This window comes from Buteo buteo, chromosome 4, assembly GCF_964188355.1.
Source record: "Buteo buteo chromosome 4, bButBut1.hap1.1, whole genome shotgun sequence".
Taxonomy (NCBI): Eukaryota; Metazoa; Chordata; class Aves; order Accipitriformes; family Accipitridae; genus Buteo; species Buteo buteo.
The window spans coordinates 35,940,436-35,965,602 of NC_134174.1; the positions used below are offsets into that span (position 1 = coordinate 35,940,436).

The following is a 25,167-nucleotide window of genomic DNA, read 5'->3' on the forward strand; positions in this document are numbered from 1 at the left end:
CCAGCTCTTCATGTAAGAGCATTCACAATGCAGTTCAGCACTATACTCTAAAGAGGTAAAAAAACCCCAACCCCAAAGTGCAGGCATGACAGGAACAGTAACAAAAGCAGCATTAAAACCCATAGTCAAATAGCACAAACACTTGCCCTTATGTGACACCCAAGAAAGCACACGACATGGAACTACGCAGCACTCCTGGACAGCAGGTTGCAAGGGAGCCTGGTGGTTATGTGAGAACTCTGAGTTTCAAGAACCAGTGTCACGATTTGTCACTAAATTCTTCTGGGACTACTTGGTTTTCTATACATTTCTGATAATAGAGTATTTACAGAGCTTGAAAATAAAATGGTAATTCCAGTCTGGACTATGCACTGCTTCTATAAAATTACATTAAGACAGAAAGCTTACACATTTCTGTCCTAAATGTCATACCGATAAGCAAGGTCTAAACTAGTAGCATGTGCATCCCTCAGTTACAGTGAGATACAGGCAGAACCGAAATGTGGTGTTATGCTATGTTAACTTTCATGGTACTATTGACAGGCTTAAGTACCTACCCAAATTCAGAACAGCCTGAGACATCACAATATTGCCAAAGAAAGAAATTTCATTTGAAAAAGATTCTTCTGAAAGTTGTAAAAGCAATGTCCTACTTCACCTGTATTTCCCTCCCTTTCACTTTCAGCTGAATGGTTTGTGAGCTTCTGGAGGATTTTCTACAGAGATGAGCCACATACCTGATTACGAAAGCCTTGGAAGTTTTACAACAACAAGCCCTTGAAAGGCCAGATGCTTTTAGAATTCTCTAATGCTTTAAAATTATTCCTTATGCAAAACACACATCTGATCCATTTTTCTGGCACAAGGGAATTAAGTTTCAAACAAATATAGGTCTATAAAAAAATACAAAGATATATATACAATATAATGCATACCAAGCCCAGTGAGTCCTAGTCCTGCTGAAGACAAAATATCCAAACCAGGACAAGACAGGCCAACAGGGCACGAGACAGTAGACGGATTTGATGCTATGGTGACTCCACTACTCTCAAGTCCCAAGAGACATTTCCGTGCCTCATACATATTTAAGGCGTTTCGTTCAACACTTTTTACAATCACAGACTGTAGGGAAAGAAATAAAACAACAAAAAAGGAAAACCAATGAGTAACACAACTACATAACACAGATCTGCAACACACATAACTTCTTAATACACCTTCATGACTATCACTAAAATAGTGGTGTGAGACAACATGAGGTAATGCCCATTAGCAACTATTCAAATTCAGTGGCGTTGATGTTACTATGATGTTTAGGGATTTTGTATGCACTTGATAACAAGAATGATGAAAGACCTTTCTGTCTAAGAAAAATAATTATTATTGTACCTTGGTGCTATGTGGTATACCAAATCTTAAGTGCCCCAAGATCTAGAGAAGTGAATCAGCAATTAAAATCTCATCTTCTCTTTTATGTGAGGTCTATACCTTGATGTGAGGTCTATACCTTGAAGTGGACAAAAGAGTTGTTCGTATTAAATTCAGCTATTAAATCCATAGCTGTCTGAAAATAAAGTAACAAATGCCTGGAAACTTAAATTACAGAACACGTTATTTGTTTCTTGTACATTCGCTACATTATGTTTCTTTGTATTGATTTTTATATATCCCTACACAGAGAAGCTTACTTATTGACACAAAGGAATGCTTGTTGAATATTTTGAAATTTTTGTCTGTTATGGCATTATAGACAACAATGCAGATAACAGTCACCTATCCATACTCGTCTGAACATTTTACAGTGAACATATCCCGTTAGAAGTATTTTGTAATTCTGTTTCTTGTGGTTCTTTTCAAGATGTTGTTTAGAACACATAGACTTTTCTCATAGTCTTATTACTTGGGGTTTTTTGGTTTTGTTTGGGTTTTTTTGTTTGTTTGTTTAATTCTGATTGCTAAAGAAACTGCAGTTATGTGGGAGAGCTGCAATTTAAGCTGAATTTATTTAAAACCAAATTCAGAGTAGTTCTAGTCAGATACAATTTGCTGCCTCATAATTTATTTCTTTTATCGGTATATTGCATACAAAAGCTAATCTCTGTATAGTCAAATACTTAATGAAAGTCAAATTACCATAAAGGAGAGCTGTTGTAACATTTAAACTGATATTTCAAGCAGAAAATATATATGCCTTTTACAAGTTTATGATCCATTAAGTTAAGGAGGAGGAGCAGACATGTCAACTCATCAGCTCTGAAAAGTTGTCATGAACGCCTAGAAAGAATGTATTAGCTTTTCACCAACCTTGCTTGGCTGCTTTGGCTTCGGCTTAATGCTTATGAAGACATCTAACTGCTCCATTAGCTGTGTTATGAACTGTGGTTCTACTTCAATTTCTTCCTTCATATCAAACATGAGCACAAGAGGAAGGCAACCCTGAAAAGACAAGATGCAAAAATTCATAAAACTTATAACCTACCCTTTTCCCATGAAAATGTTAGCAATAAACTGAAATATAGAGATTGTAACCCATGTACATCATGACACAGTAAGTTCAGAAAAAATAGCAAGGATGAAATTCTAAGTAAAGCTATTTCCTTGTATGCAAGAATACAGGTGTATCTTTCTACCCTGGAATTCTGAACAAACAGTTTGGTGGTATAAGGGTGAAATGATTTGTTGAATATTTGACATTCCAATCAGCACATACATACCCTGCATTAGCTATTTATACAGACTTAGAGGTGTCTAGAGGATTCAAATTCAGAAACCACAATTACCAATTAAATCAGAACAAAATATTGTCAAGGAATTGGTAGCAGGACTCTCACATACTCAAATGGCTCATGTTTGAGATAAGGAAACACAGAAATTTTTTCAGAACTCTAAGTCACCACTGCCTGAGTCTTAACTTTTACCTTTCTCTTTCCCTGTCCTAGATCAGCTAGATAAGTATTTTCTAGTGATATGGGTGACATCTCTGAAACACTTGAAATACTAAAAATATTTTACTTAAGTAAAAAAAACCAACCACCCCTAAAAAAAGCCTGAACCCAAGAAACAACAACAAACTCAACGGTCACAGGATATCTAGAAATTTTTAGATTGCTACTTCTCATAAAGTAACAAAAATAGAGGTTACAAAGCCAGTGAAAAACAAATCGTACTTTTTACAAATTTAGATTCACAATAAAGTAAACATAGTGTCACACGTATAAGGAAAAAAGCCACAGTAAGATACATTCAAGAAAGTGGTCTGTCTTAATCAGTTTCCAGCTTTTGCTTCAGAGTGAAAAGCAGCAAATTAGTATATTTATTCTTCAGATCACTAGTTCAATATAATTTTATATTTAAACAGCACTTCTCAACAGTACCACCTATAACTACACAGTACCTCCAAAACCTAAAGTAATTTTAACTTAAGGAAAATTAAAGAAAGGCATCTTAAATATTTTGACTTCAAGAAGACTGACAAACACAGCTTAACTCCACAAAGTGAACTTGCCTGAAAAGAACAAAGTCTATTTAAAAAACACTGAAATCGGTAATCAAGGATTTTATGGTAACAGAACTGCTGAGAGCATTTCATACTTGGATTTTCCAAATGTTTTTGTAAAAAAAGTTGCAGAAAGTAATACGAGAAGCTCTCACTAAAAGCCTGCTGAATGAAAATGGAACTAAAGGTTAACAAGAAAAACAGGAGAAGCAGAAACTTCGAAGCTGAAATGTCAGGTTTTATAAGCATATTAAAAGGCTCTTTTTTCTTTTACACTACTGCTTCATTATTGTATGTTTAGAGCACCTACATGATGATGATGAGAACAACAAGACCAAATGACGTTCTTTGATAGGAAGTCAGTGAACAAAACTAAGTTGTCAATGTCTTCTGTAATTAAATATAGTACGCTCCTCGTTATTATATGCAAAAAAACCAAAAAGTAGGTCTCAGTATTTTTTAGTAACAATCAAAATACAGCTGAAACCAAAGGGTTTGGGCTGAGGGGAAGACACAGAACAAGAACATTCTAATCAAGACTCCAAACCCCTCTTGCTTAGGTAAGTATTTAATTTTAAATCTCTACGTATTCTTTCTTCCTTTTACAGTTTGCCCTATTCACTAGTATGAGTATTGTCTTAACCGCCATGTTGAATATATTCCTGCAAGCAGCATGCCAGTGATTAGAAGCTGAGACCTGCAATGGTTGTCAGAGATAAGGGATATTCACAGTTTATACACCATAGAATTCATAGCACTCTCAACGAAATTAGTTACTGGTGGATATTAAAGTTTCCATTTAGACATACTGCTAAGCAATTTTTAAAGATAGCACCGAGACATGACGTGTCCTACTGTAAGATATCTATGCACTGCATTGCATTTTCTGTTGATATTGTAAACTCTGCCTTAAATTTAGTCTGAGAATTACGGAACACAATAATTTAGTAGTTCAGAAAGACGTCATGGTATTTCTTTTCTTGGTATGGACGTTCAGATGCTTCTAGGTATTTCTAGGAGCTCTACAGAGATCAAATCACTATTTTTAAATCCCCTCTCCAATTCCATGGCACACTTGTGCTGCCCAACTGTGAAACAGCGTCAGTTGTTATTCTGACTGAATCAGAAGAGCTGGCAGGGGGCAATAACAACAGTGGCCACGGTGAGAAGGCCACCTTGCAGGAAATCACTCTGCAACACAGAAATCTCACCCCACTGAACAATGCCCAAGAAGAAAACAAATCAAGTGAAATTTACTTCAAAAGAAGCTGAGAATGACTGCAGCTATCTACCTGTATGTGGGGATTGGCATGACTGGCATACTAAAGCGTGTTTATCTGAAGCTGAAAAATACTGGTTATACTAAGTTAGGAGTCAGAGGTTAAGTTTTTTCTGGTTAGTTCTTCCCACAGCTTTTCAAGTTTTTATTGTTTAAAAAGATATAGTCCTTCTTTGCAAAATTTGCTTTTAATACTTTTTTTATCTACAAAACTGAAACAACAGTTTCAGGACATGTAACGCCTGTGAGTTGAAACAAACCAAGTCTCCTGGTCAGTACAGTTCTTAAAAGGTAATATAGCGGATGTGATGTGGGATACTAAGTTGTACTGATGTGTTTGGAATTAAATCAAACTTCAATATTTCAAAAAATGGCCCTCACGTAATTCTAAGTTTCTAGAGTAAAGGTGGACTTTGATGTTCATATGATAGCTTGTTTGCATTTGTGTCTACGTTATGAGCCTCCAGAAAAGTACTACTAAAACCTCACCAAGGAAATACAGAGAATAAGGCTATCTCTTGGTATTTACAGACAATAATATCCTAGAATATAATAATAATGAATGTAACTGTATAAACAAAAAGGCACCATGGTGGTTTTTTTTCCCCAATATACAGCAAGGCACAATGCAATGTAAGAGAGATGTGGACTTCCAGAATTGAATGGTATCATGGGTTATCCTGATACCAGCTTTGAATTGGATTTGAGTCCACTCCTCCCATGTGGTGTTTGTGAATATCCATATATATTGAAAATCTGTGTACCAATGTTAGTACTACAACAATGCTTAAACGTTCTGTGAAGCTTAAAGACCAATATAACAAAAATCTGTACAAATAATAACAATAATATTCATCACCAGAGCTATTTTTATAAAAGGCCTTGTAGTACTGAGGCTATGGTACAAGAAAGAACGTAAGACTGCAGAATAAGTAATTATTTCCTATGGTTCCTCAGTTTCCTTGAAAACCCATCCACATACAAGCTGAGAAATATCTGCTACTTCCTCCCAAAAGAAACCTATTTACCTGATAAACATGGAAAAGGCAGGTTGGCAAAACAAACCAAACAACCCACCACCCAACAACAACAAAACCCTCCAAAAATCTGCCTTCTACTCAGAAGCATATTGTTATTGTAAATTTAAATTGCTTATGTTGCATTTATATTACCAAGGTCGTTTTTCAAATCATGTTACCAGAGATTACAAATATTTTAGATAACTACAAACACTCACAAAACACTGACAAAAATAGAGCGCTCAACTGAACCAGCTTTTTGCAATGCGAGTAGTAATCCTTCGTATCTAAGGCCAACTTACATTTGACCCATAAATACATGCAGAATGAGCACATTTTCTATAATCTGGCATTTTTTTCAAGCAAGTTCCACTGAAAGTATTTACCATGAGATATTGCCTGGCAAGACAGACAGACTCAATTGTGCCCTGGAGGTAGACAGTGGATTTCTTCTGTGGGTTACTAGGGTCAGGGAAGTGGATTTGAGCACCAGTCCTCTGCATGATGTGTTTGATGTTACTGCCATTTCGACCCATCATAAAGAGATGATGTTGCGCTGCAATGTCTAACTGTGTGCTCACAGGGATTGCAGAGGCCAGGCTCCCAGCTAGGTGTTCTAAAAGCATGGCTGTTCCTTCCTGCAGGGGAAGTGCAAGAAACCAGTAAAACAGTGCTCACAGGCGTACAAGAGAACATTTCAGACTGTTTCCTTACTTGTCATGCATTCCACATTCAAGATAAAGAAAATTCTGTTTTGTTTAAAAACCCGATTGATTTGTTAAAGGTAACATATGGACTAAACTCTACGTTTTATCTACAATCTACTATTCCCATTTTATGGCCAAACGTAGCATTTAATTGCCATTGTAAAAGGCAGCAAGATGATGTCAAATGGTTTGGTCCCAACAGACCTTCTGTGCCCACATATAGCAATAAGAAAGTCGATAGAGATTTATTTGGGTAGGTTTACTTGCAAAATTTGTTTTTCAATTTTGGCCTAAGACGTTCTTACTGGCTTGAGATAGACCCATCCGAGACCACATCAATCTGTCACGCTGCCAGTTGTTAACAAGGAAACGTTTTTATTTTATTAAGATAAATAGGTTCATGGCAGTTCCTTTACTTGACTCTCAAATTCTCATCTCCCACTCCTGGTTTTGCAAGACCAGTTTTATTGCATGTTAGGGCAACTTTCAAGGTTATATATTTGAGTGCACATTGAGAAGATCAAAGCATGAAGATGACATGGTGGGGGGTGTTTTGTGGTTGGTTTGGTTTTTTTGGGGGTGGGGGATGGGGTGGGAGGTTATGGTTTGGTTTGTTTTTTTCAATTAAAATATCCAGAAGATTTGCACATATTCCAGAATTGCTAGAAACCCAAACAGGGGTGCAAGAAATAAAACACAGACTAAACGCTTAGCACAAACAATGCTAAATCCTAAACTTAAAACTATTTTCTATGCATTTTTACACTTCACCTATACCAGTTTAAAAAACTCAAACCCTCAGGCTTCAAAAGTGATTATACAATAATAACATGTACTGATAAGGCAGGATATAACATTAATATAGTTCTTAAGTATCTAAATTATGAATATATTTATGACATACAGAAACCTACTTAAGACAAATTACCTTCACAGCACTAGTGTTATTTTGTGACCCTCTGACAATGACTGTAGCACCATACATTCGAGAGCGTTGTTTAAAGGAAACTGAAATATTATACGTCTGACATATATGCTGAATTGTGGGAGAATTAGGATCTGGGATTGGTTGGAGAATTCCAGCAATAGGCAATTCAAACATGAGTACCAATGGAAGCAGCTCCTACAACAACATTGAAGAGCAAATATTGAAAACGGAAATCATACTCACTAAAACTACCACAATTTTATTACTGAATCACAATGTATTAGGTCAGTGATGATGCAACTGACATAACACATCCTCTGCCCAGGATTCATTGATAAAAATATTATCATATCTTGAGTTGGAAAAAGGCACCAATTTTCCCAGGGACACCAGAGTTTTTTGTTTTGCATAGGCTTTTTTCTTTGTTTCCCACCCCCTCTACCCCCAACAGCAGGATCTTTTGCAACTATGTAGTAACAATAAAGCCAGGTAATTTCCCATACTTATCCATGCAGACCTACAAACAGGTCAATATTTGTAAAACTTCCTAGAGGACTCTGTTTTCTGTCATGAATTAATTGGAGCTCTGAAGTCAGCTACAAAGCTATGTAAACATCAGCTTCTTTGATGACTGTCAAGACCAAAGTGGTGTAAGTGACATACCTGACCACAAGAATTGAGAGAAAGTTTTCGTAATTTATTAGATTTATAATTATCCGTGCCAGAATACACGTACAAGTCAAAACTAGAAGGTAAAGATAGGTAAGTGCTACAAGTGGAGGATGGAACTGAATTCCACCAAATTTTTCACACAAATTATGCATTAAACCAGTTAAAATTGAGAAGGCAGAAATTGCCTTTCTTAAGTCATAGATTCACACAGGATGCCTAAGCTTCTACAGGCCATCTGTGGAGAGTAAGTTAAGATGTGATTTTAAACGCAGTATGGGATACTTCACATCTTGCTTATACTGTAGACTTCATATTCAAGGTCCACCTTGGGCTAGTTAAAAATTTGGCCAGAATGTGAATCACTGTTTTTATGATACCCTTTGCATTTTACTCATACGGATATTCACACTTGTTCCTGTATTTCTGCTCTCTTTAAGACAGAGCCAGACAACCCTAGGGTTCTCAAAACTAATTTTTACTTTCAGGTATTTTCAACGCAACACTATACTGAAGTAGACTATTACCCGAATTCTAACTCTTGCAGACTCCACTCCAGCTGGCTGTCCTGCAATAGACACCTAGAAGGGCAAGAAGATAGAAAACATAGCATCACATTTTCAAATAAGGCATTGGAAAAGTTACTCAGATATCCGTGTTCTCTTTTTAAGAAAAAAAATTTTAAAATCAACACTTATTTCACACCTGGTGACATCCTAAGTGTTCTCTAAACAGCTGCTGAAAACTAAAACCAATTTAAAAAAAGAATAATCTATGATTATAGCATCTTAGGTTACATAGGCTTAGGCAACTGAAAAAAAACCTGATACATCAAACAATACAGTTGTTTGGATCAAATGATGGAATTACTACTGTGTACATGTGCTCAATACTGATATTCAACAGTAGGTTTTCCTGAATGTTTTGAAATGACTGTATTTTGCTTAGCAGCCACTAGGATGCACAAGAGGGAATTCTAAATACAGTGATGAAAGACTTGAAAGTAAACATTCCAGTAGTATTAGCATTACAAAAGACGTACAATTCGGGTTCAACGACTTATTCTAATAAAGTTGAACTCTTACAATAGGACATTAATTTTTGCTAGCTATCCACCAAGTGCAGTTCTCAACTAAGTCACACCACAAGCAAAAAGCACCAAGAAATTAATCAATATGCTAAATAAGTCTGGTGTTGAACAGGAAAAAAAAAAATGTACAAAAGCAGTGGTTTTCATACTGCTTCTCCACCATTCACACTAAGTTGTTGACTTCTGTATGCTCAAAATAGTTTTAGTTTAAAAAATTTAAATAATTCCTGAGCCATCACAAATTGTTTCCATCTGTTTTTAAAGACGTGCTCACTTAGGAAGTCCCATGCTTTCCACAGAGTGAAAATACCAAAAATCTATTTCCCTGAACATGAACTCACTGTCCCCCAAAACCTCAAATTGATGAAAAAAGCTTAGAAATGTTTTATACTCTCAGGAACTACAGTATAAATGAGTTAAATATTAAATAATACTTACTTGGTTGCTTTTCTCTGCTTGATTATTCCTATTTGAGTCTGGAAAATGGATATGGCACCCTGTTTCCTCCATCACCTTTTTAATATTATTGCCACCTTTACCTATCACATGAGAATGTTCTGTATGTGAAACATCCATCTTCAAGGTTACCCGATTGCTCTGGAAATCAAGCACTCATGATTAGATTTGTTCACAGCAGAACCTGAGGTTTTTTTTTTTAGAGTAATGTAACTTCAAGAATGACATTCAAAATTGTATTTCTAAAGTATTTTTGCCATGGCTTAACTTCTACTCAAGTAAGATGTTTTTAATATGCATCATAGTCAGATGCTAAACCATTTACATTTTCTTTCCAGTGAGGAAATAACATGGGAGTAAATACCCCAAAGATAAGTCTTCAAAAAATGTCTAAGGCTTTGAAAACATGCTCTAGCTTTTATCAACTGTGACTTAAATTAGAATGGATTGCAAAAGGACATTTGTTTTAATTCTGTGTTATTTCAATTGCAGTCACACACCCTGTCTGATCGGAAAGGATCACATGATGAAGACTTTGGCAAATCAAAGCCATGCGACGTAAAATAACAGGTTTTTTTCCTCCTTCAACAAACTTACCAATTTTTTCTGGTACGACAATTTTTAAAATACATAAACACTTCCTACAGCTGTTCTTAAAAGCTATATTGTTAACAGTCCATAATAATGTTGTTAATAGTTGTTCAAAAAATGGCACTTATCACCAGGGTGTTCCTTTTGGCATTGTTTAGATTATCAAAAAGTTGGCATACAACTACACAGAAGCCATGCACACTGCCCCAAAAGACTTGCTTTCACTTGAAAAGAAAATCTGAGGAACATCTGAGACCGCTGGCCAAAATGTAGACATTTTAGAAATTCTGGTCCTAATGTTTCAGAGCATAAGAATGCAGTAACAGTTAAAAATAGAACTGCATAAATGCTCCTAAAAATTGAATTTCAAACAGAAATAAAATTTTAGGTTTGCTGAAGTGGCTGCAAAATCTACTGTTTGCAGTAAAGCTGTACTTAGATTTTAAAGTAAAAAAACCCAATCCAATGAACAAACTATGCATGCTTTTAGCCATATGTCTGGAAATATTATTTCTATATAGTTCAGATCTGGAAAAAGTGCTTTAAGCAAGTATTTTCTTGTAGCATGTTTAAATACGTGTGTATACACCAAATATCAACATCCAGAAGGAATATATTGGAGACTTTGCTTTGGAGCGTCCACAAATACCTTGTGTTTAAATGAGCCCATTTAAAGAGATCAATGTCACCACAAAATTAGGGGTTAAGGTGTCATTCTAAATAAGTTCTTTCTTACTTTTGTATCCAAGACCGACATGATTTTCTCTTTTGCTTCTTTAACATTTTCCTTTTTTCCAGAGACTTTAATATGGGGATCTATAAAAGAAATACAGACTTGTAAAAAAAATACAATAAAATATCTATCAAAAATTTCCTCACTGCTTAAATAAATTTGAATCCATTATTTATAGTTCAGCAATAAACTGTACCACCAGCCTTTGGGATTCAGCTAAAAAACAAATGTATTGTTCCATCCCTTCAGCCCCACGATTAGGATTACCAGGTGAATTTATTAAACACGATAACCAACTTAAAATAAATAGAAATCAAATGCCAAATGTACATCACAGTATCACACGTCTGCAAAGCAACTGCGTAGCTAAGCCATCGTGTCTTCTCAAACAAGTATTAACGAAGGACAACTAAAAGCTTTTTGACAGCCTTACTCAAGCTTAATATAGACAATGCCCAAGAAAAACTCCCACCAAACTCAAACCCACCCTCATCATCACTTCATTATTCTTAATTAGTCTCTAGAACTATCCTATACTTTGCAGTTTTAAACTGGCAATATAGGTGCCTCCACCAGAAGTTTTCTGATTGAAGTTACCAAATCAAAGTTAAATGACGCCAATCAAGTCTCTGAAGTGGCAAGTATATAAATTAAGATTTGCTACTAAGCTACATACCCAGGAGAAACACCAGCTGATGGCAGTTTTTGCCCAGTGAGATCTAAAATATTGATTCTGCAACACAATTCAGTTTACGCTATAATTTTCAGACCATTGTCCTTGAAACAGCAGAAGGTGTTGTGCTGAGCTACCAGGTACAGTTCTGCATCCTGGAATATACACCTCGTCAGAACGTACAGAACTGACTTTGGAACTAAATAAAGTATCAATTACTCAAAAAAGTGTGAAAATTACACATTAGCTAGTTTAGCAGCACCACCTGGTGTCCAGAAGCACGAAGTGCCACAACACAAAATTACTGTCAAAACGTTAAATATAGGTTCAACTAAAACAAAAACATCCCCAACTACCACCCAAATTTCTAAGCGTTAAACACAAGGATAGGATTTTGCATGTGATACCTATTTCTTTTTCCCCAGTTTTTGAGTTCTCTGCCCTTTCGCACTTTTTCTCCTGTGATGGGACGAACTATTCTCAAAAAAAAATTCCAACCCCTCTCCTGGCTAATGAATTAATCTAATTCATTATGCTAGACAGATACATAGATCTTAGGGTACATAAAAGTAAATATATTCTCAGCAGGAGTAAACATAGCTGTAACACAACATACCTGCCTTTCCCATCATCTCAATCACTGAAATCACTTTACTGCTACAGAAATGCCAAATAATACAGCTTCAGATTGTAAACCTGTTGTATTCAATTGAAAATTGAAACTGTTTAAGCCATGCCTGGATACTCTTTTCATTCCAACAATAAAAAAAACTTCTAGTCTTTACCACTGGGAAGTTCTGAGCACATTCCGCTGGGCATACAGAAACGCTGAAGGAACACAGGATTCACTGCCAAGTTTCATGAAAGTCAATAAAAATGCAGCATTTTGAGTTCCGAGAAACAGATATATTTCATTTTTAAAAATGGAAAAACTGTAGATGCAAAAACATGCTATGCACACAGAATCTACACAAGCTCCAAGAATCTGCTGCTTCAGCCTTTTCACAATGGAGAAAAGTAAAAAACCAAAAACAATAACAAAAAAAACCAAACCAAAAAACCAAACCAAAATAGTCTTAAGGGCAATTTTTCTTTTCTTTTTTAAGTTGACAGTAAGCCATGTGGTTCTAATGTGTTTAAGCTGTGAATGATATTTGAAGTGGATGTCACAGGCACAATTTCCCAGAAGCAGATTCTAGCACACTATGTATACTCCAAGTACTCTTCAGAGGCAACCAGGAAAAACACAAAACCAGACCACCACCACTTTGGGGTTGATTTTCACATATTTGTAAACATCATATTTTAATACATATTTGGTACAAGTATGAAAAATATCCGAAATCAAGCCTGGCATCCTATTAGTACCAAAGAAGGTTACTAGCATTCTATAATACTATTTGTTTAGCCATGGGTGAAAATACATTTTAGAATACCTATTTTCTCCATTTCTCATCTCAGTTGGACGTCTCTTTTTTTGTGGATACTGGACAGCTTCAGCAAAAAATCCTGTATTTCTACATTTAACCTTTCTTTTTAGAGGAAAAAAAGCTCAGTTACTCACTTCAAAAACAAAAGCAAAGAAGAATCCACAAAGCAAAAACAATTCTCAAATATACTACGAAATCTTTCAAAATCAGTCTTCAGTATCCTCTCCTTAATTCTTCTCAATGACACAGGGGTTGGTAATGGGTATGAAACACTTGTTTTTAAGTTAACAGAATTCTTCCTTTGAGACTTGCTCACCCTTTCATTCAATGAAACACAATTTAGATATGACATCCACATCAAAATTTGGCATGAGAAAAGTGACTTGCAACCAATAGATTTTGAGTTCTTTGAACTGGCTTTACAGGATTTGAAAGTACTTTGAAATTATGCATGATCTGCAGGGAAACCAAAAGGTACCCAAATAATACTGAACCAACGAACAAACAGGTCACTTCAGGAATTGAGTAAAAATTCAGAGAGGCAACTGGATCATATAATCTGGTTTTCTGTATATTACAGACCCTTAAATTTCTTAAATATACCTCTCTATGGAATCAATTAGCTTGCCTGCATTGCAGTTCCTCTGGAAAATGTGGAAAACTGTCTGCTCTAATTGTTCACCAGTTTCAGCCTCCCAGATTTGTGCCCCATTTCTCACACTTGGGCTTACTGGTTCTTGTTCTACCTTCCCCTCCACCCCTGCCCCCTGGGAGATTAAAGAACCTTTAGTGTTCAATAGTGTCTTCCAGTGAAGGTTCATATATGCTAATCCATCAACTATCATTACACCAACTCTTTTTCTGAGCTCAACCCTAAGGAAAATTAAGGAAAATCATTAAGGAAAATCAGCTAGAGAAGCTGCCTGGTTTTTTTTCCTAGCTAAATTACTTATTTTGGAAGTAAAGGACTTAGTTTCTGTCTTTAAACACTATACCACAGGCAGATTTACCAGGAGACAATCAAAAGGCAAGTTTCTCCCAAACTTCTTGCAAGCCCAGTGCAGATCAGGCTGCATTTGACCTCAAACGACTGTCTGCTAAATAGAGAAAACCTGTCACTAATGGAATCAACATTTACCTTCAGTTTCAGCTTTGTGGTTAATCCAAACTATTTTATCGAAAAGTCTGAAGCTGGATAGCATCTGAAAATTGTTTTCAGGATTTCTATCTGATTAGGAATTAAATGACCATGTAAGGTCTTTGTGCATCTATACAAGGGAGTAATTAAAACAGTTGACTTAGGATTCCTAAATGTTTTCTGAAGCTGTTGCCACAAATAAGGAGCCAAATACATTAAAAATAGTTCCAGACAGTTTACTACTTCTTGGCACCACAAACTTAGGGTGTTTGGTACTTGCACATGACAAGCAATGTCTGCTTGCTATTGTATTTACATTAGACAGGGCTGAACATAAAACTTTTCCCTGCCACCTATTTCCCAGGTGCAACTATTTATTCCACAGATTAACAATTAATATTTTTAATTTAGAAAAAAATTTACTACCTTGCCTTAGTACTAAGACAAAAACATTTTTTACATAAAGGTCTACAGTTAATATTTGAAATACCTACAAGGTGTGACTATAGTAATGAACTCTCAATAAAGTCCAAAACAAGATAAATGACACTCTCTAAAGCGTGAAGAGGTCTGTTGGGCATAAAGGTATAGCAGGTGTAATCTACGTATAGTACTGTCAGAACAGAGAAGCATAAAATCACCCTCCGCTCAGTATCTAGGCTGACCTGATTGACCACACCACCTGCACACAGCCTTAACTGGCATGAGATCACCCATTGAACAAAATCAACCAATTCCCACAGAAATGGCTCTTGCTGCAACTGGGACCATAACAATGCCATTTTTGTCCAGGTGACAATTGGATCAGATCACCAAGATGTTATGCCATACTTCATCCCTGAGGAACACTGGTTTTGGTACCAATTTTAACTGGAAAAAAAAGAAAATCCCACATCCCTGCCTTTTTTTTTTTTTTTCTTCTAAAGCTTTTGAATACAACTAGCAGTATACTTTAAATAAAAGTAGAGTTAGAGCAAGGAACAGATGCCTACCATGAATGAAGAAATGAGACACCAAAGCTTTACAAACTTCGTAAGCACAGAGCAAAGGCTTCAGATGTCAGTGTGCTAAAAGCATATAAGGCTATAATGCTTTAAATACAAGTGTAGTATCAGAAACTGGAAAAGATTTCAATTGATAAGAAACAACAAGATTAGTGTCTTGCAAAATATAAAAAAAATGTAATTTTATAGTAATCTTTTAACCAATTTTGATGGGCAGTATCTTTTTCCCTAAGAATGGAAAAGATAAATTTAAACAGATTTTTCTTTCCTCCCCCCTTCTGCAGAATAGGGGAATATTTACATAAAATAGAAAGCTAAAGTTACACAACAGAAAATGCTGGAAATTCTTCTCAACAGTCTTCATTTTGTTAGACTCCTGCCTTCAAGTGGTCTTTTATTGCTTCTATCCTCAAATTCCTCACTCCACACTTTGGCAGAGTTTCCACCTCCTCGGTCTTTGTCCACAGCTATACCAGCAAGCCTCCAGCTTTTTTGCTACTATTGTGTGCAACATTTCAGTAAACAAAATAAAATTCCTCCAAGCAAAAATACATTTGTGCCAGTGCAAATGCATCTACACTAACTTTTGCCAGGCAAGAAGTATTTCAAATAATTAAGACATTTAACTGTGTAGGTCTCTCCTACAATTCAGACATTACATTTAATGTCTGGGCAAGCTCTTCAGACCACAGCTATGCATCTAGCTTGTTTACAGGATGAACAGACTCAACTTAGGTTACTGAAATACCACTATTCTAAAAATAACTAGACAAGTGGACAACACCAGGGTGGATAACAGGCATTCTTAACACGTAGCTGATTAGGATCTGAATAGCCCATGAGTATTATTGAACTTGAGCCACTCAAAGAAAAACAAAGACAAAAGAGACCTAGCATTTTTAAGCACAAGTTATGAAAATATCTGCCCCAAAATTACCAGCAAAGCACGTCAAGCTACATGAGAAGTTAAAAGAAAGAAAGCCAAATGAATACATGTAAGTTGGTATGTTCTCAAGTGAAAGAGCAAGTACGTTATTCACCCTACAACAAGATGAAACATAGATCTATAAAACAAGTGAATTAATCAAAAAGGTCAAGTAGGACTTCCTAGTAATATGGAATGAGAGATAATTGAATTGAAACAATTTATTTAATGCTTTTAAATAAATTAGGAAATACTGTGTGTACAGTTGTTAGAGTGGATATTCACTGACAAAACTAGATGGATTGATGATAGCCAAGACAGACTTGAAATAGGCTCAATCTATTCCCATGGAGAAGAAACATTAAGCTAAAAGCATGCAGCAAATGCTCATGATTAAGGGCATATGCAAAGTAATTCAACTGAATAAGAAAGGAAATTTGTCACTTGGGCACTTCTTGCTGTTGGTTTATCAGTTTAAAAGAATTCTTGCCCTCTGTCCAATGCACCTCAGTGCACTTACTTCACCTCCCAGTATCTAAACCACTGAAGAAAAATGCTACTTGTGTATTAAGGCAGAATACAATGGGCCATTTCATACTGCAGACTCCCCATGTATCCTCACACATATCACTCAACAACATGGTTTTTTTGTTTGTTTTGGGTTTAGGGTTTGGGGTTTTTTTTTTGTAGTTAAAATTAGACTGCAGCATCATCATCTCTGAATGACATTTCAACTAGCTAACTCTGGCATGATCAAAAGCCTACCCAAAGTATCACAAAACTCAACGTGGGCTGCAAGCAATTAATAGTGTCTTTAGAGTAGATGTATCCTGAGGCTCTGGGCATTCTAGGGGATCTGTTTGTTGTGGACAAACAGCTGATTATGAAACATCCTTGGGAAGAGCTACAGCCACCGCCTATATGTGCACACACATTTGAAATACTCTTCCGCCTTCTCAGAAATTTTTTACTCTTAACTTTTTCCCCTTACTGGTATCTAACTGCAAAACATCTTCAGAAAAATTTCTGTTCTACTCAGAATATGAGCAGGAAGCTGAGAAAAAGTAAATACTTGTTGCACTGCTTCTGCTACAGCTCTAAGGAAAACAGTTTACATGCAACCCTTCACTCTTTTTACATTTTGGTTGCTGTTATGTAGTCACCTGAGGAGCATTAAATATGGGAACATTGCTTTTCAATCCTGGACTGTAACAACTGTATGATGGTGAAGCCTGCTATCCCCTCCTTACTTCTCTCCACCATTTACAAAAAGACACGTATATACACATATACATATACAGTCACTCATACACATAGATATTCGTGAAGCAGAGACTGGGTAAAACACTGACCTTACACACACAAAACCGAAGAAATGCTGCGCAACATCTGGTAGAGCAAAGAATCTTGTTTCTCAAAGATTTCATAGTGTAGCTCAAAAGAAAGCTTTAAAACCTGCTACAGGCTACTTTAACTAAAATGGCTACTTGAAGTGAAATATCTGTTTGATGTAGCCTCGCAAATGAAAAGAAAAAATTAGGTGCACTTCTACATCAAATCATAGCTGAATCCCACATTTGGATCTCTTAGCAGCCTTGAAACATCCCAGCAGAACACTGAAAATTAATGTTCAGAATGCCCAGAATTAAGTGAAAATTAGCCAGAAACATCAGACAAGCTTTAAAAAAATAGATTACCTGTACAACTTATTATTTTTGGAGAAATAAGCTATTGATGACTGGATTTCGGACCCAGTGACAGAGGAAATGAAGTTGAAAAGACTTCTCTTAAAGCTTAAGCAAAGAAGTAAGACAAGGAAGAGGTAATAGAACATATAGCAATTTAAACAAAGAAGTGGCCGGATTTGAAGGGAGAAGGGGAAGGCCAAGGTAGAGAAGAAGAAAACCTGAAAAGAAGAAATAAGAATGAATTAATTGTAATCACCCAGAGACTCCATTTCAGTTACACAATTTCAGTTTCTTACCATCATAATTAGCTTAAATTCCTTATTTTACTTTTTCTAAAAAAGGTCATTAGGGACATTTTATAAATTTATTCAGACACTAAAAGGCACACGCCATGCTGCAATTCTGCTACTTCTTGGGCAGTTGCTCTTCAGCCTTTAGCCTAAGCAGCCACCCAAAGCAAGGCAATCTCTCAGCAGGACACAAAGTTTGTTATGTCTTATTTTTTCAGCATGGAACCAATGAATTCACAGTTCATTACTTAAATGTCTGTTGCCATTGTATCTCAAAGCACAAACACAGAACCACAATGCTTGGGAAAGAAAAGAAGAAATAAAAGGAAGAAAAAAGCTATAGTATTGTAAGATCAGCTTAATAGAGGACTTGACCCACAACATTAATATCAAAAATAACACCCTTATATTTTCACTGCACACAGACTCATATTCAAGGTTACGATTTTGACGCATAAGCCTTGAGAGTTTTAGTTTCTTACACACACACGCTTGCAAAAAAGTCATTGTGGTTATGTTTTGCTAAATAAAAAGCATCATAATATCTGACTCATGAGCCTAAATGCATGCCTCAGGTTCAACCTTCTTTGTGAACTCTCCCACATCCAAATCCGACTACACTTACTTTGCATCTTCATGCCTCCCAATCACTGCTGCGCCTTTTAATGTCTTACTGCTCAGTCTGCATTCCACTGTGTAAACTGATTTTTATACAGCCATTGGAAAACACTAATTCTGTGGCTGGAACAAGAGGATGCAGCTAGTCTTCAGCAAAGACTACTGCACTAGGTACACCTGAGTAAACAGGACAAACAGAACCATCCTTGAGAACCAGTATGAAATGAAATGTTATCAGAAGGATGGAAACAGGTGGGTCGTGATAGGACATCAGACACCTGGTGACTAAAGCCAAAGACAGCTAAACATAGTATTTTTGGTTACGATTACAAATACTCTATTACTTTCTCTGCTTTAGTATTCTCCCCAGAAAAGTTTCCCTTCCCTGGATTATTACATGTTTAGCGGTTCTTATTTCAATCGTGCTCCTGATGAAGATGGTGAACGGGTTTGTTGTTTTGTTTGGGGGGGTTGTGTTTTTTAAATAAAAAGAAAAATGAAAATTCCAATAAAGAAACATCTGTAGTACAGTCTTCTTCAGAGCTAACCTAGTAGTAACAGCTACATTAAGTACATGAAAACAATTCTTATTTCAAGTTACAGCAAGGCATAGTCAGATCATGCATTGTGAGTGTATTTGCCTTTCAAACAGTACCTCTAAGCTTCCCACTCTAACTCAAACATAGTGGGTATAAAGGTACAACATCACGCACTTAAATCAACTGCCAAGTAAAGATCTGAAGTGCAATGAACATAGTGAAAAGACGCAACACCCCACAGAGAAGCAGAGCACCTGACTGAGGAGATCCCCATCAAAGAGCCTCTGCAAGAGCAGGAGATTACAGGCAGGTCCCGATGAGCCAGTATTGGAGGCAGAGCAACAAATAAATAGCTCAAAAGCTGGAACAGGAGGTTTGTGAGCCAAGGCAAAATGCAGACTGGTGCCTGTTGAGGCTGGAAGCCCAACAGCAGGAATAGCTGCAATCAGGGAATATAAATGGTTATATATGACCAACTGGCAGATAGTAGAGAGAGATTTCTGGCCACTGCTTTGTCAACAGTAAGATTTGAACAAATATTGCAAACACCAAGCATAAAAAGCCCCATTAGATGGGGTTTTAGTATTTGCATTATAGTGAACTATTGCTAAAGACTGAGTTTAGAGCTCTAACAGGCCTTTTCGTTACTCATCTTGAACAGCCAGTATTGACAGTACTTATTTTCATTATAAGTAAGAAAAAGTAAGACCTGTATACCTAGAAAAATCATTGGTTTATTGCTCCTAAATCCTAGCGCATGACGTATGTGCTGGTTTGGGCTAGGGCAGAGTTAATTTTCTTGACAGTATCTGCATCAGCTACCTGTGTGGTGGTGGTACACAGAGCACGCAGTGACAGGCGTAACAAGGACCCAGAGCAGCACAACACAGGGGCTCTCTAGCAGCACTGACAACCGAGTACAACTCTAGTCTAACAGTCCACAGCCTCATACTGATTTAATGGCTTAGTAGTCTCTTATGAAAGAGAACTCAAGTGCAAGCAGGTCACTTTCACAGCCTATTTTGTCTTTTCATGTACCACATACAAGAAACATTGCTTACAATAGATAAATAGTAAAGAAGAAAAACCTCCTTAACTTTTTTTGAAGCTGTAAGGTGGCAGTCATTTTCTTTTTTCATACAGAAAGTTAGATCATTGTCACATACATTACATTGCTACATCGTGGCTTTTAAATTTGAAATGTTAGATATCAATACATATTTTAAAGTTATCATAATACTAAGTGTATGAAATCTGACTCAAAAATTGCTATTATTGTTATCAACTAGTTTCTGCTATTCATTGAACAAGATTATTTCTTTTTTTATTTTTTAAAAGCACAAGGCGCGTAATTTTTTTTTTTTTTTACAGCCAGCATGGCAATGTAATAGCCTTTTCCATGCATCACTGCTGTGCAGGCTGTAGTCTCCAGGAAGAAGAAAGCAAATAGGTAGATAAGGGAAGTAGTGTTTCCATCCTCCTTCCAAATCCATTTGTGATGCACCTAATCAAGAAAAAAATTAGTCATCTGGCGGAAATTATTTATGACTATTGAAAACTTCAAGATGCTTTTATACAAGAGATTTTTGATGTGAATACTGAATTACACATTTTAATAATGAAATAACCTACCACTTCTTGGCTTTTAGCATGGTATTATTCATATGGCACTGTAACAGTTTATGTCTTACATTAAAAGGTTATTCTTATTCACAGATTTTAAATGATTATCTCCAGAACGACAGGCAAGTTTGCAGCTGATCTGGGAAACAAACCTTCATCTCCTGAAGACCAGTGACCTACTTAAAAGCTTCTGCTTTTCTTTTTAGGGAGGGGTTCATAGCAAGTAAACAAGACACTGCCCACACAGTTCCTCTGTAAGGGTAATTTCTTTGTGTATGCTTAAAAAAAACAAAACCAACACAGCTGAAAGATGTCAAGTGTTGCCTTTTAAATCAGGAAATCATCCCTGAGCTGTTCTCAGATGAATTTTCTCTGCATCTCTTCTCTCCATCTCTTCCTCTCCAACATTAGACCTATTGCAAAACTCACCTCTGGAAAAATTAATTGCCTGTTGAGCATCTGTGTGATGCAAATTTCAGCAGTCACTCTGACAAAATGTTTTTTATGTGCCCCAAAATTGAGTTTAAATAGAAGGATGGTAATCACAGAGCAGAACACTATGTCAGTCTCCAGCAGTCTCCAGTTTACATGTAAAGGCAGCATGGAGCACATTGCAAGGTTTCTGCTAATGGCTAAAAGCTCCTAAAAATCAAAACCCAGTATGTCAGCTAATTCCAGTTTTCAGTGAAAGATTGTGACAAATTTGTACTTCCAAGTAATTTAATTACAACGATAAGAGTTTATATTACTACATTCTAGGGACTGAAATTTCAGTTTTAACTACACTTGCTGCCAAGCACTCTCACTGGATGTTGAGCCCCTTGATAATTCCCTTCATATTACAACTGTTTGTATTTTGGCTCTCCCTTATCTGCCTGAGTTCAAGCAAATTGCTGTTCTTTATGGAAAGCACAACAAGCCCTGATCAAAAATAAAGGCCCAAAACTTAGCTCCTACTCTTCTTACAGGAATGAACACAGTTCAAATCACTGGTCTGTAAATTTACTTGAAGTACCATGCCCACCTGCTGGCTCCTTTGCTACGTAGAATTCATTTCCTTAAATCATTCACAAATGTGACCATAAAATTGTACCAGTCTCTGAGCCAATACAAATTCATGATTTTACATTTTTGCGTAGAACCAGCATTCGCTGGCACACACACACCCACTGAGCACAGAAGAATCGACAAGCTAACCACAAACAAGATAAAAGGCTCAATGAAATGTAACTTTCTTTAAAAGCTCTCTCAGTTGTCACCTACACTGCACACAAAGTGGGGAGAATTGATCGATCGATCTGCCTAGTTTCTGAAATGGTAGCAATCCAGAGGCTCATATAAATAACTCCAGTAAATGAAGTATTTGCTGCCAGCTGCTGGCACAAGGGATGCTGTGGATTTGTGTGTATCTAACTGCTCAGATCGAAGAGACTCGACATGAACTCCTGTGACCAAGTTTTGAATGGCCTGGGACAGTCTCTTCTGTTCATTTATTTATTGCAAAACAAGGAGGAGTCATCTATTCTTGGGTCAGCTCCTCCAGAAACAAAAGAAATAAATGAACTTGTGATCTAAACACAACGGTTCTTTAAAGTATACAATTATAGGGTTTGGGGAATTTTTCTTCAGAATATGAGAAACAGTATGCACTGACAGTTTCTCATTTACAGAGAAAGTTAACAAAAAACAGATGTAGCTCATAATACAGCGACTGCAATACATGCTGTAATTAATCCGGCATTCCAAACAATAAACACAATGTCAGCAAGAAACTTGCTTTAAATCTTTAAGTCAATTACATATTGATTGCCTTAGCAACACATTACAGAAAATATTTACCATTTACAAAGTTGTGTTAAGATAAGCAATAGTTCAAAAACTGCAACAGGTAGTCTGTAGGTTAATCAGGAAGCTTGGCAGTGAGTGAGTACCCAAGATAAATACTTGGAGAACTACCAAGATTCTCCTCCTCGATATATTCACAAGCCAAACATCATAGCACAGAAAACAGCAGAATTTTTCCAGCTTTGTATCTCAGACTGAGGACAGCAGCCACTCACAAAAGACAGACTGGATGTTTTGTGGGCATGCATACCTTTCAGACTGAAAAATATGCAAATATTGTCAATCTTGGCAAATTATAGAAGAACTAGACTAGAAGATAGTGAGGTATAGGGCGTTTGGGCCTTCAGGTAGAGAACATGTCCACTTAAAAAAATGGTGGCAGTCGTGTTTCATCTGATATGCTGAGAAACTCAAAATCATCTTTTTTTTCAAGTTCTAGATTCACAGTTTAAAGTAAAAAAACTCCCAGTGTTAGTTTTCCACTAATTGTTTCTCTATAGCAAAAAAAATTTAAAAAATATACGGCCCCTTTCCAGCATCTCCTACAAAATCCATCATGTCCTATCAATTTAAAACCAGGAAAACACAGAGCAACAGCTGTGGACAAACAACATAAGGCAGCTGAAAATTGTCCCCACAGTTTAACTGTCTAAATATTTGTGGGAGAAGACAGATTTTCTATTAAGTATAGAAAAGTCATAGTCAAATTCAGGCTCACTAGTAAAAAAATTTGATAATTCAATCCATAATAGATTTATGCCGTATTCAAAAAGTTGCCTTCAACTGATTTTACTCTGACAAATTTCAACCAGAAATAAACAAAAAATTTTTGCAAATACTTGTTTTTGTTTACTGCTACTACCAGGCGTAAGAGTCACTCCAAAAGTTACCTGCAAGCACAAGACTTAAAAAACAAATACGCTGCTTGAGAAAAGCTAAAAAAATATGACCTAGCACTCCCCATACACTACCACACCAGTTTAACTCCTGAATGTCAATGGTGGGCATAGGATTATGTCAATATTTTTTTAGCAGCTATGGCCTTACGTACCTCACTGTCTAGGTAAAGCTTAAGCCTGCCCATGCCAAAAAAAAAGGGGGGGGGGGGGGCAAAAAAAAAAAAAAGCTGTATCATTACAGTGATTAAGCAGGTCAGCAAGTGAGGGTTTAATAGCAGGAAGGAGAGATTTGCAACGTTTCAGAACAAAACTCTTCAGTGGCACGAACACAAACCCTCAGTCTCCTGGAAGTTCCAATTTACTCATCCAACCCTCCGGAGTCCCGCCTTCTTTAGGAGAGGCACGGTAGCTTTATAAAGGAAACTCTCCATCCTCTCCCAGCAGTTTCAGAGCCTGCCCCTTCAACTCGGCACAAGCCCGGGAGCTGCTTGTCCTACCGCCTCCTTCTCCTCTGCTTCAGCAGGTGGTGAAGTACAGACAGGCAGAGCTGTCACATACCCCTTCGGGACCACTCGCTGATCTACTCCGAACATTTGCTCTGTACCTGACCAGCTTCTCTCCACCGAGTATGACAAGGAAAGGCCAAGGGAGGCAGAGCTGTGCCGCTGCACCTAACAGCCTTGGTTGAAAAGATGCAACAAAACTGGGTGCCCTGTCATCCGCTAGCAAAGCTGGCTGGGACCGCGCAATACTCGCCACGGGGCTTTACGTACCTAGGCACTGCTAACGGCAGAATACTTGTCGTGAAACAGTACAACCACACGTGGTTGGGGCTATGGCAGGAATTGAGAAAGCAGCCAAAATATTCTGCGGAGTCTCACCCGTGAGGAATGCCTCTCCCAGCACTGACTCTCACCCCAGCTCTGTGCTCGCATCGTTTCCCTGCCAGCAGACGAGAACACAACAGCAAAGGACGCCGTTTGCAGATACAGATTTAGGAACCTAAATTTAGGCACTCAAATATAAGTTACCAGATGTTCATTTTCAGCTGCTGCTGAAGTCAGTGATGACTATAGTTCAAGTTTTATTTACGAAAATGACAAAAGAGGAAGAAGAAAAAAAAACGCAAAAAAATATCCCTGTCTGTCATTGTATATTGGCAGGGTGGGAAGAAAAAGTTAATTGCTAAGAGTCTCTTACTTCTTGACAATTTCTTCCTTTGGGCCGATATGCTGTTTACGCCGCTAAGTAGTATTTTTTAATATAATGAGTCAGCTGATTAAGAGCATAATCCATTTTGCCATAGGCTCATAAATTTTATTATCTCTTTGTCCTGCATTTTACAAATAACTCATGCTACAAATAGCCTTCTCTATAGTAATTTTTTTTTGGTTTTTCTTTCTTCTTACCCTCTCACTCTGGAATGAACCCCATCTTTACTTCAGAAGCCAAAAGTTTGCTGCCCTCCCTAGTGCACTGACATGCACTGCTGTGGCTCTTCTACATGGATTCCTTCTTGCAGGGTCC

General features: G+C 36.9%; 1 protein-coding gene across 4 annotated transcripts in view; it reads right to left on the bottom strand.

The window, feature by feature from the left end:
- Positions 1–25,167, bottom strand: part of BICC1 (BicC family RNA binding protein 1) — a 114,990-nt gene that overhangs the window by 18,818 nt on the left and 71,005 nt on the right. For 2 of the 4 annotated variants that reach the window (XM_075025517.1, XM_075025518.1), the window contains exons 4-10: positions 10,972–11,051; positions 9,627–9,785; positions 8,626–8,679; positions 7,430–7,624; positions 6,181–6,432; positions 2,305–2,436; positions 936–1,122 (exon numbers count right to left, since the gene is read on the bottom strand). In XM_075025517.1, the coding sequence (XP_074881618.1) occupies positions 936–1,122; positions 2,305–2,436; positions 6,181–6,432; positions 7,430–7,624; positions 8,626–8,679; positions 9,627–9,785; positions 10,972–11,051 (1,059 nt within the window). Of the gene's footprint in view, positions 1–935; positions 1,123–2,304; positions 2,437–6,180; positions 6,433–7,429; positions 7,625–8,625; positions 8,680–9,626; positions 9,786–10,971; positions 11,052–17,835; positions 18,045–18,741; positions 18,912–19,527; positions 20,601–25,167 lie in introns of those variants that run through there. The other 2 variants (XM_075025520.1, XM_075025519.1) reach the window with 2 other exon arrangements.